The sequence below is a fragment of the Bacillus rossius genome, chromosome 3 (assembly GCF_032445375.1).
Source record: "Bacillus rossius redtenbacheri isolate Brsri chromosome 3, Brsri_v3, whole genome shotgun sequence".
Classification (NCBI taxonomy): domain Eukaryota; kingdom Metazoa; phylum Arthropoda; class Insecta; order Phasmatodea; family Bacillidae; genus Bacillus; species Bacillus rossius.
Genome location: NC_086332.1, coordinates 32,959,044 through 32,972,478, shown reverse-complemented (window position 1 = coordinate 32,972,478; position 13,435 = coordinate 32,959,044). Strand labels below are relative to the sequence as shown.

The 13,435-nt window shown below is 37.7% G+C and overlaps 1 protein-coding gene across 1 annotated transcript in view; it reads left to right on the top strand.

Moving 5' to 3' along the window:
- Positions 1–597: 597 nt before the first annotated feature.
- Positions 598–13,435, top strand: part of LOC134531262 (uncharacterized) — a 140,894-nt gene continuing 128,056 nt past the window's right edge. Inside the window, exon 1 of the mRNA XM_063366953.1 lies at positions 598–607. Coding sequence (XP_063223023.1) covers positions 598–607 — 10 coding nt within the window. The remainder of the gene's footprint in view (positions 608–13,435) is intronic.

Here is a 13,435-nt window from a genome sequence, read left to right as displayed (position 1 = left end):
CTATCAAATCATTCCATTTACAAAGATAAATTTTAATATTTATAATTATACGGTTATGGTGAAAGCGAACAAAACTTAACAAAATACTAAAACCCCGGATTTGGACCTGATTTTCGACAAGAAAATTTTAATAAAATACTGACCGTATTGTTGAAATTCATTAAACGATTGATACCATAAAAGTTTCCCTTTTGCATTCGTTGGCAGCACCGTTTTATTACATGTCTCTGTTCCACGTGCCTTCGGTTCCGTTCGCTGAATTACTCCCACGAAATGCCGTGTACCGTTACACGTGAGAAGATCCGAAGGTGCACGAACGCGCAGTGAATGACTGCTGGGTCCCGCATCCCCCCAGCCGCCCTGCTGAGGGGCATTAATAACTCAGGCCCGACCCTAACCTCGCCTGCCTTCGCGCGCGCCCGCCTGCGGGCCTGATCCGGGACCTCTCCTCTGGGCCCGCGGGGCGCGTCAAATATTCACACCGCCTCGCGCCCGGGGTCGTTCGCGTCGCGACCAAGAGCTGCTCCACTCTGCACGCGCGCGCGCGCCGCCAGCCGCGCAGCAGGCCCCGGCATTGCAAGGATGCAGTTGCGAAACATGACTTCAAGTAAGTCAGGGAAAAGAGCACGTGTAACACACACGTTTGATTATATATTAGGAAGTAAAATGTTTTAATTTTTACCTATGTGAAACGTAATTAATTTAATATTGCATTAGGTCATGGAATGAGCTAAGTATTTAATATTATAGCAATATGATAAATAAAAAGTAACGTAGTAGATATAGTGCAATATTGCAATAGTGCAATAGTGCATTAGGTCATGGAATGAGCTAAGTATTTAATAATATTATAGCAATATGATAAATAAAAAGTAACGTAGTAGATATAGTGCAATATTAAATTAATTAAGTTTCACATAGGTAAAAATAAAACATTTTACTTCCTAATACATATAAAACATAGGTAACTTTTAAGTTATAATTTTTTTTAAAGATGAGTAATTTTTCAAGTCGTTTTCGTTTTAATAGTGTATTTATTGTGGACATAGGTGATAATAAATTGTGTTTATAAACTTATGGAAGTGTATTTAAAATTTTGGTTCTCGTATGAATATTACCTTAAGTAAACGACCCGGATCAAGAGAAAAGAAAAAAAACCGAGCCTTGGTTTCAAAAGAGGTGAAGATGACCTGCTTATCAACGATTGAGCGTGTTAAGGTGGGGTATCCATATGTTGCAAACGACCGTAATGTAGCCCCGTTGCGTGGTCGAAACGCGCCTGCCTCTTTGCAGCGTTGCGTGTCAGAACTTGACACGAAGATATACAACTGGCTCGTTCCGTAATTTGTTTCGCCTTCAAATCAAAGGTAGTCACGGCTCGAAGAAAGAACCATTAAGAACGGGTGGCGTGTCGTTCTTCATTTTTCGGCCCAACTGAACACAGGAAAAAAAAAAAATCGACTTCCGTCTTGTACGGTCCACTCTCTGCCTGAATCTTCAAATCATTCAACAAACTCGAACCACCGTACAGCTAGCTAGCTCCCTACTTGTAAATACCTTTGACATCCTCCAATGAAAGCTGCCGCTGCAAGTTAATCGTGCGCTCATGGCTACTGATGAACTGCCCTCCTGGTGTGTCTAGAGGACGTAACATTTGTTTGCGATACGGATACGCTTTAACGGATGAATGATACGGTGGGAATTCCAACATCGGTGCACTATTTCGTGTCACGTGGTTATACGTAACGATGCCACGCAACGGATAACATGAAACATAAGATGGATAGGATCGTGTCGATGGGCAAAGAGAGAGAGTGAGTCAGTGAAAGAGAGAGAGAGTGAGAGAGAAGCAGCGTGGAAGGCGAGTGTGAGAAATATGACGCCGAGATGGTGGAGAGAAGCTGCTCCCAGGGGCGTAGCCAGGGCGGGGGGGTGTTTTGGGTGTCCAAACACCCCCCGAAATATTAAATATATATATATGTACTTATGACAAAAATTACACTTGTCTAGCTGTTGCAAATGCACGTAGATGAAACTAAGAAAGAACCCTTGAGCCGATAAGCCTTAATATTCAGCAATGAATTTTCAACAGTGTCTCGTTAAAAATATCATAAAGTCGGGACACAAATTTATGTTATTTAAATACAATATTTTAATTACGAAAGTGCTTAAATAGCACCAAATTGCACATTAAAATCAAAATTTTTCCGGGGGAGGGCCACCGGACCCCCCCCCCTCCCTAGTACGGTGGCAGGGTGTAAGTAAACCCCCCCCCCCCCCGAAAATAAATCCTGGCTACGCCCCTGCTGCTCCCTTCCGTCACAATTTCCGAGACACAGCCCAGGTGACGTCACGCCCGAGGGCGCGGCCATTCCAGGAGCCGACGGCGGCGAGGAAGGCCGCTTGCACGCGTGTCGCTTCTGGAGGGGAAAACTACTATTCGTTCATCCCCGATCAGTTCCCCGAACATACCCGAAGTTCACCGCTCGCTCGTGCTACTTCGTGGTAGGGAATGAAAAACACCTTTTTACGATAATTCCTACATTTTCACGATTTTACAGTATTTTAAATGTCACTGACTTAAAATAACCTAACCGGCCGTTACAATTTTAATCACGATCATCTAGACCTGCGAAATACCTACTCTCTCAGGGGGGAAAAAATCAATATTTGCAAGAATTTTATTTACGTAATACACCTAACATAACCTATAAAAATCAAATCAGAATATTCATGAACACGAACACGGATTATTCGGGCGTCTGGCTCATTGTCAGTATATATACAACGCAATTATACAATGCTGGAATCACCTTTTGTTCCTTGTTATCAAGATACAGATGTTACGTGGCTTATAAACGCGAAATGCGCATATCGGCCGAGAGGAAGAAGAGGCTAATTAATGGCGGAGCTCTGAACCAAGCAAACAATGATTCCGTTACGAACCTCTTCAGGGAATTGGCGCGGCACTCAAGGTATGGAAATGAACTAGAGGAGCATTATCATTGACTGCAGTACGAAGATGTTACCTCTGTGTTTCTGATACCCGGAAGAAGAATGCGGCTCTAGACGGATACAATCCATCTTAACAAACAGGAAACTTCCACTTTGATCGAGTCGCAAACCTAGCCATCGGCTCTCTGTAGATGCTGAGGTCAATACCGTCGAGGGAAAAAAACAATAGTAATTTTAAATAACAGGTTTGAAGCTTGTTACAATTTCCTCTGACACAATAAGCCAAATCTCTTAAACCAGAAATGAAAAGCTTAAAATGAGGGATGAGTAGTATCCACTTTTTCTCGATTGATAATCTCCGATTCTATTCTTGAAAGCGTTTCTCGTATCCTAATGAATACGTATCTAGATATCGAGAGTCAAAAATAAACTAATATAGAAGCAAAAAAACAGAAATTTAATGTTTTGAAGAAACCTTCATGCCATAAATTTTTAATTTGCAAACATATAAAAAGCACATGTACATGTGTTTAGGGTGTAAACAAAATTTTGTTTTTACCACCGACGTTCCCTGCAGTGCCAAAGGAAATATTCTGAGAGATGTAACTGGTGGGTACTCAAAGACTTCCTTTCATACCTTCTGCAGTTCTTGTCAACTACAAATTTTATCTATATATTAATAAAAATATTATGTACGTTCAAAATCTTAAATCTCCGAAAGTTCTTCACCGAGTGCTGCTTTGAAATTTTGACACAACGTTGTGTTTTTTTTTTGTATTCATGTTTTATATATCTGTTTCTGGTAAAAATATAGAAAGGTAAAAAACATAAAGTTTTAATATATTCATTGTTATAATTTGACATATATATATAGTTATAGGTGAATAGAAGAGGTAGATAGGATTATATAGAGGGAGATATAGAAAGATATAGAGCTAAAGAGAGGTAGATATATGTATATATGTAATATATATAGAGAGAGATTGAGAATTAGAGAGAGATGGATGGAAAAATGCTTTGTGTGTACCTACTTCAAACAAAATACAAAAAAAAAAATTTGAGTCTTGCAACGCAAGCCGCGGATTAGCTAGTAATAAATTAATTACTCCTTCTAACATATTTATTTTCTTGAATATCAAATCTTTGGTGTACTAAATATTACATGGTATTTTAGAATATTAATATTTTATTCGCCCACCCTTACTCAAAATTCAACCTCAAAAAATAATTATTAAAAAAACTGTTCAATTACATTAACAGTAAAATTTATCCCTCAAAAATTCAACTTTTTTAAAAAAACTGAAGCATACAGTTGTGCATAGTTGTTTCAACCCAGAATTTCGCCATAAAGCCATAACTTGAACACAAAATATATTGAGTTGAAAACATGAGCATGTATATATTATGTTTATAAAAATTTATATAATCTTTTTTTTACATTTAATTTTTTTTATTTTGGTCCAGTAAATTATTTTGTAATACGAGTGCGTATTATCGTGTCAAGTTTTGACACGCAACGCTGAAACGAGTCGTCCACACATGCACATTACGGTCGCAAAATACCTACTCGGGAGTTTTTTGTCGTGACGTTTAATAAATCGATGAACGCCGGCTGCACGCACGAAAAGTGTTCCGTTACGCTCATTGTTCCGTTACGTTGTGTCCCGTTACTCTCATTGTCCCGTTACGCTGTGTCCCGTTACGCTCATTGTACGCTTGCACCGCATCTATCTCTCTTCCACTCGACTGGAACAACCATCGATTTGACTTTTTCGAGGCACTTTAAACTTGAAATACTCCCATTCGTTTCATACGTTTCCTATCATCGTCCTATCCTTAACAGAATAACACAGATTGGAAGAAGTTAAATAGCAAACATGTATAAAAGTTAAAGTTAAAATAATCTCTTCGTTAAAGTAATAAACATATTTGAATTAATGAGTGCAAATAAAAGTAAATTTATCAATTAAATTGTAGATTTCATTTCACTCCTTCTTTGTATCCATACAAAATAGTGATAATTCAATAAAAATGATTCAATTTTATTCATAAAATTATGCAATCATTTTAATAATGTTTTGTTATGACGTTGTCACGTTAAACTATCGTCCGTAAACCGACTTTACAGTCAACCAATTTTTTCCCCCCCCTTTCTTGAACACTCGATGTGCTTTGCACGCACGCACGCAAGCTCTACATGCCTCAGTGCTCCAGTGCTTCAGAAGCGAAGATGGAAGTAACAAACTTCTTCCCGCGGCGATACACGCGTCACAACTGGTGTTTTCAACTGTGCTGCCGCGCTTCTGCCCCTCCGGTGTTGCCGCAGTTTCCCCTCCCTGCAGTGTTGCCGCGCGCGCGAGGAACTTGGAGCACCTGTCGAGGGCAACTGTGTGCGCTCCGCGGAGCAGAACTCCCGATGTGTGAAATTCAGGTGCGCCGCGGTTTCCGCTTTTTATTTATTTTTATTCTTCATCCGCCATTTTCCCTGCTGCGCGTGGCTGCCCTCGGCGCTGTGGGCGTCTCGCGGTGTTGTTCGCGATGCCTTTAATTACGGCGTCTTTCGCCCCGGGGATAGTTTAAAATAAACAAACAGAATTATAAAATAAATACTTCTTTGCGTATTTTTTCCCTGAACTTTAGAGAGTTGAACAAGGCAACCTTACCAATCCACGTATTTTTTTTTCTTATTTGCGCTAATTATTTTCTAAGAAATTAATTACTATGTAAAAAAATGTTTTCCAAAAGAAGTTTGCAGTATATTTTTCCTGTCCTTAAACCTGTTAAACCTTTCTTGTTTTCGTGTACTTGACACGTATAAAGATACGACTACATGTTTGTTCACAACAGTTGCCTAGGAATTTTTTTATTGTGTTATTATACATTGTGTCTACTTGTGTTATATTTTTTTCTTCCTATTTTGATTCTCTGGTAAACAAATTCGTCAGTGTCGTGATAAATCCTTACAGTTAAACATAAATATAAAGACTTCACGATTAAAACATTTTGTATATTATTAAAATTGATAAAGAAACACTGATTGCAAACTTAAAAAAAAATTCCGGTCATTTATAAGTAGAATAAAAAATAACTTAGATAGACTTGTAAAATTGTTTGGAAGAAATATGTTAATGACTTAATTTTTTTAAATTGCCATGTGTAAGCTTCTGTTGGTACTTGTCGATTGGTTACAGGTTAGTATTATTTTGTTGTGGCTTGCTAATACAACAAATCTACTTTAAACCCCTCGCACAAATATATATATATTTAAATCTTTTCAAAATTATGCCAAATCGCAAATGTTTCTGCACAACCTAGGCTGAAGTTGGTATTTCTATGATATTGTAATAGGTTTGATGATGTGCTGGCAGGGCCAGTGCAAGGTGAATTGGCGCCCTAGGCGAAAAACCTTAATGCCCCCCCTCCCCCGGTCCGGACACCCCCCAAAAAAATTGCCTTGCCTCAAAATACATCACGTAAGCCTAAGATTTTGTCCACAATCAAATGTATGCAGGCTTGTGTTTTTTTCTTTTACTTTTTTTACGTATTACAAATCATAAACAGGTCATCGTGGACTTTAAATAATTACTTATATCAATATAAACATTCCAAACTGTTACAAAAATCCATTTTCATCTAGTTTCAATAATCGTTAAACATATGATATCAGCTGTTATGTGTCGTGCTGCGCCGCCCCCAGCTACTTGGTGCCCTAGGCGGTTTCCTAGTTCGCCTGTATGGACGCACCGGCCCTGTCGCCATCGTAACATTTTGAAAGTGTTCGAAGCACACGCAGATCTCGAGGAAAGTTTCTAGCGGCAACTGCAACACAGCCGCGCTTCACTCTGCTCCAACCCAACGCTTACCCCGCAGAGAAACCTTGAGGCTCGGTTTTGTGTAATGAAACTTCTCTACAGCCGGTTAGGTTGAGTCGACGCGAACACATCATAAAAAAAGCAACGCAAAGTTGCCACGGTGGGGGTAAAACCTACTCGTAGGCGGAGAGTGGGAGGGGTTGGGGGGTGGTCAGGAGTGGAGCGCTCGATGACATGTTTTGCGTTGCGGCACACTTACATACTTTACGGAAAAAAAAATTAAGTAGAATGTCCTCTTCCAGACTAAAATGCTTTTGAAAGTCTGTTTGGCGTAAACAAAATATTGGTTAGTTGTTCATTGAGTTAATGCAGTTTTGTTTACATACTCCGTTGCAGTATTGCACTGTTTGTTATGGAAAAATTTCGAAAATTAAAAAAAATATATATAAATATGAAGATACAAAATTCACAGAAAACAGACTGAATCAGATGATGTCGGACAGTACGGAACCAACGATAAAACTAAACAAGTGTTATGAGACAACACAACGATGACAGAACGGACAAAAAAAATGTTTTAATTTACCATATTGTGTATTATGTTTACATCAAGGTTTTATAATTCATATTTTCAATACCACACATATCTATATATACATATATATATATGTAATTTTAAAGCTTTGCGTTATAAGCACAGCCAATCCCTTTCTTAATTTTAATATCTACTATATAAAAATAAGTCGGGTTTTCCTTCCTGACGCTATAACTCCAGAACGCACGAACCGATTTCCACGGTTTTGCAGTCGTTGGAAAGGTCTCGGGATCCGTGAGGTTTATAGCAAAGAAAATTCAGGAAAAATTCAGGACAAACCAACATTTTAAGTAGATGTATATTACAATTTAAATTGCAGAAAAAAATAATGTTTCATAGCCACACAAATAGTGAGTGTGTGTCATTTCTCTATGTCCACGAGGTCTCGCCGCGTCAATTTTCTCCTTGGAGCGAACCCGTCCGCTTAATTAAATAAACAGCTTTTATCGTTGAATGATTTCATGATTTACTTAATGAAAATATGCTCTCATAAAAAAAATTAGTTAGATAGACATTCAATAGGTGTCTTTCTCTCACTCTCTCTCTCTGAAATGTATGTAGCTTGCTCGCGGGTCAGTAATGCAGACAATCTTTACATTCTAGCTCAAGACGGAAAAAACAGTAAATGTGGTTTACAAAGACATTTTATGAAGTGTCTTCCCATCATTACATTTGAAAGTAGAAACATATTTACTCAAAATTTAGGTAGTAACATATTTTTATTGCAAAGTCTGAAATAGAGGTGAGAAAAATTATCATTTGTGAACATAAGAAAACTACTACAACTGTATCAACTGTTATGTTATAATGTTTAAATTTCTAAATGGTGCAAGATAATCCAAAATTCCATGCGGAAAAATTCGTGGGCAGCAGATACGTATAGTAATAGGTGTGGGGCTATGCATGCTGATTTTTCATATACTGCATGGATGCGAACATGTAAGAATAATCTATCTATCTTACTATAATAAAACAGTACTTTTTCTGTCTGTCTGTTTGTACGCGATTTTGATGAAATTTTGTGTGTGAGTTCACGGGGATTCGAGGATGGTTTAGATTCACAATTGGATATTTTATCTCGATTCTGAGTTAAGAAAAACTAAAAATACACGCTTTAAAAGCAAAAAAAAACTAAGCATTGTTGATAATTAGCCTCCATGGCAACGGGCTTTTGCATTGTTGTTGCCTTCTGCGTAACCATGGGAAAGGTTTTTGGTAACGGCAGTGGCGTGCCCAAGAGGAGGGGTATGTATAATGAGAAGATACAAAATGTCCAGCGTAGAAATACTTACCGCCATATGTACATTTGGGCAGGACAATTTCTGTCGGGTCCGCTAGAAAGATATATATAGATATATATGTAGAAAGATATATAGAGATATAAATAGAAAGATAGAGATATACATAGAGAGATAGAGAATTAGAGAGATAAAGAGAGATGCTTAGTATACGTTTAAAAAATTGATTGAGGCTTTGCAACGCAATATATATAGAGATATATATGTAGAAAGATATATAGAGATAGAGATATAAATAGAAAGATAGAGAGAGTTATAGAGATATACATAGAGAGATAGAGAATTAGAGAGATAAAGAGAGATGCTTAGTATACGTTTAAAAAATTGATTGAGGCATTGCAACGCATGCCGGGCATTATCCAGTTTTATTCTAAATAAACAGGATACGCAATGAGGAACAATTGCTTAATACTGCAATGCGAATTATATAGTTATACAGTATTTTATTATGGAAAAAGGTTTTTTAAATCCAGTAAGATAATGAAGTAATATGCGTACATTATTTTATTTTATTTTTTATTTTAGTTGTGACACTGTGTTTGCCTGTAGACGCTTCATAGCCTCCAATCTGCGAAGTGTCGCTTGAAACGCGCTTGGCGACGACGCATCCACGTGTGTTTTCAGACTTCATTTGTTTTTCGTTTCTCCGTGCCACCCACCACGTGCGTCGTGACATCGGAAAGGTGGGTATTGGTCCGGGAGGAAGGGGGGGGGGGAGGTATCTGCGCCGTCTCTCACGTCGCGTGTTTATCCCCGGCGTCCCCCAGGGGAGTCCGCGATACACCACGGCTCGCTGGGAGGGAGGAGGGGTGCTCCCAGGGCCGCGTCGCCCACAGTCAACCCTTCCCTCCCCTCCTCACACATTCCACCCCTACCCAGACAACCCGGGATGGCCGTGGGACTGAGTCCCTCTCCTGGTTTATGTCCCTGGTCTTCCCTCCACCACCGCCTTGTGGGCGCGCGCACATGCAAACACTGCTGAAGTCAACCTCTAGGGGAGCGTGGGGGGGGGGAGTAAAACTTCACATAACTACGCTCGCACCTCGCACATGGCTTCGCGTTCAAACTAAAGTTGTTAAAAAAATAATAAAACCTTGCTCTGCTTCTTCCACACAAAAAAAAATTCCTGTTTTCGCTAAAAATTGGTTTTACTGGAACCACACTTTTTTTTCTCTCTATATTAAATAAAGATGGGGTGTGTATTAAAAAAAAATATTTTTAGTGCAGCACATTATTTATAGATTTGTTGAGAACTTGTAGAATTTTAAAATGACATCACTGACGGTATATTAAAACCATTTTATTATTGTTTTGTTGCATTTGAAGCCTTTAGTCAAATTCTTGGTTTTTTCAAGAACTTTCGCTCAAACATAATTTTTTTTTTTTTTTTAGAACTGAGACTTTTCACAATTCAGTTATATTCAATTCAATTTTTTTCTTATAGATAACCAAAGTATTCAAAAATATTAAATCGTTTTACACAAAACTTTATGAACCACCATACACCTTAATAAAGAATATGTATTAAACCTTTCAAAGTTTTCGCAGATTTGCATCATTTTGATTCTAAATGTTAAAAGAGATTCCCGCATAGTTATAATAAGCTGATTCACTCAACCTATTCCAATTTTTATTTGTAGAAGTTTTGTAGCACGCTTTATACTCAGCACAATTTACTGTACCTATTTAGACTATTGCTTCGTTTAGCAACTTTTCTTTCGACAAATATTTACGCCAAGCAAGATACGGTGTTGGGGTGATTAATTTACTCTCTCACTGTAGTGAAAAGCTTTAACCCCAAACGTTTTGCAAGTGTGTCTTGGACAAAATCCTTATTCATTATGAAAATGGTATTAGTATGAAAAGACTAAGCCATTCCTGTGCATATTAAAGTGACTAGGATACATAATTTTCTTGCTTATATTGTCAATAAAGAAACTAAATTTCTACTGCAAAACAGCTGAACGGGAAAAAAATTAATCTAAAAAAAAAACATAACGTGTTAGTATTCCATATACCGAAAAAATTAATTGTAACTTGGGTTACAGGCAATATTATAATTATAAATAACCATGAACTGTGTAAATGCCCATCATTTACAATTTATTTTATAATTTAAAAATAATCACCGCAACTACAGACTCGTTATATAACTATCATTTATCTCATGAGGAATACAAAAAAAAAGTTAACGATAGAAGGAAAATGGATTTAAAGTAAATATAATTTGAAGAAAGCAATTATGCTAGTTATGTTTCAGGTGCCTTTCCGTTGGACGTGGTGATTCCTGGCAACAACCTCGCGCCATTTCAGCCCGGTACAACCCCGAGCTCATCAATTTCCCAGACATGATACTCAAACTTTTCCTCAATAATGGCTGCAGATTTAATTAACCTGCTGATGCCGACTAATTAGTCGTTCCTCCTTTTCTTGTTCAAAAAGTTTTCTGGCCCTGTTGAAACAACTCACGAATATCTCGAATAACAGCGTAGTGAAAAAAGAGTTGCGAATGCACGAAAATACTTCCTCCCGGATAATTTTGAAAGTAACAGTTCACAACTTTCGTAACTCTATTTCATCAGGGGTGAAACAAGCGCATAACTGGCAGGATTTAAGGGGGATTAGGCCTCACCATCTTTCAAATGTTTTGAAACAGCTTGCAATAAAGCTTCCGAATGCTTATTTTTTTGGCTCGACATGGCATAGGACTTATCTTTGGCTACTTTTGGAAGTCAACGCTAGCGAACTGGTGTGATTATCATGACAGTTGTAGTCGCACGCGAGAAGTAATAAGTCATTTCCTCGCGGCGCTGACTAGAGCCTGTTAGTAAATGTGTGACTGCAACAAGATACAGAAGGTCTGGGAGATATGATAATGCCTTGACGTGACAAAACTATGGGGAAAATAGTTCAAAATTAGAATTACTGCAAAATATGGGAAAATCCAATATGGCAGGGCCCAATCCCCTTAAATCAGTCCTTTAAATGTCAGGCGATACTTTAAAACTATCTGTTACTTAAGTGTTCTCTGTTCACTTTACTAACCGGTGAGTTTGATAAAAAAAATTGTTTTAGCCAATTACTGATATAAACATAAGTCTAGGTGAATTTTTTTTTCACCATATTAGCAAGTAATATGTTAAATGTAATCGGCTGATTTATTATAAAGCCGAATATTTCGTAGAAGTTGGTATCGTGTACAAAGTTAAACTAACGCACGTTGGAAATTTTTATTTTTATTTTACACGGCAGATTTATTTGAAACTCGCAAAAGAGTTTTTGGCTAAGATACTCGGTCGAGATATTTACGACTTGGACTTGCGCTTCTGGCGAGAGCTTCGAAGCTACCGGGAAGTGTTCTGAGGAGCCAGATCGCCGATGGAAAGCACTCTCCGTGTGTTCTAATTTTGAAAATCTTCCAAATCTTGCGAAACCAGTTATAGTTTATTTACAGTGATGGCAAACTGGCAGCCTGCGACCTGAACTCGTCCCGCGTAGACGCAGAACAACATTAGCCTACATTATCCGTCATCGTACAACATTTATTCACTCTGAACCTCCACCGCATTGTTTATTGTCGTTAACAAGTGTCACAACATTAAAAATGTAAATACACTTGATTCTTATCAAAGCAGGTTTATATACATTGATTATCTCAGTCTACAGTATATCCTTTAAAGAATGTCCCATCAGTTATAAATTCTAATAGTATCAACTGTGATTGTTGTAGAGTGTTAGTTAGGTAATGTCACAATTAAAAAGTAACCTAAACAGTTTTAGATAAGTGCATGTGCGAATACTGCTTTGTGTTTTATCGCTTGCAGCGCCACCTACGGAAATGGGTGACTCCTGAGCGTAATTAGTAGAGGGTGAACCTGTAAACTTCATTTGGCAACAGGATGTAGCCCCTGCCCATTTGAATCTCTTTGTTCGAGACTGGTTGAACTTCGACGTCCCTGGCCATTGGATTGATCGTTAATAGTCGAGACAACAGACCTCTTTTTCGCTGGCCTCCACGTACATCTGACATAACGCCATGCTATTTTTTTTGGATAAGGGGGGGGGGGGCTTTAAAAGATCGTGTCTACGTCACTACCTAATGTATTTCCAAAGTTCAAATACAGAATTTAAGAGGCTATTGCTACCATTACTTCGTAATTGTTAACTGAAGTGTGGAGAGAACTGTATTTTAGGTTGGATATGTGCCGTATAGCTAAAAGTGCACATATTAAACATTAGCAAAAAAACTTATGTTAGTTTACCCTCGATTTTATGTATGATTTGTTGTAAACAGTATCAATTAAACTGTTATAATATACCATTGAAACTGGGACATTCTTTTTGGACACCCTGAAATTTAAAACACAATCACGTTCCATAATTATAAAATCATATCTTCTGGGGCAACAAGTGGAGCTTCAAAGTCAGATCAGTAAAATGAAGCATAAAATCTCTTGATACTGACCAATCTTTTGCAGTGTTATTCACAATACCTTCTGATTTGCATCAAAGTAATTTAAGTCTTCTAATAATATCAAAGTTATAAAGTTTTACGAGTATTACTAGAACAAATATTGATTTTTCTATTATCTATTACAAAATCCACTGACTAATTTAAAATAAAAAGTAAAAAATTAATTGATAGTAATAATCTCTGTGTATCATGGCTTTGAGACATTTTTTAGTTAAACTCGGCCTTAGAAGGGTGTGAAGTTGGCTGTCGCTGATCTACTTCAATGGTTGAATCTTTAAAATATTGTTACAGCCAAGTGACA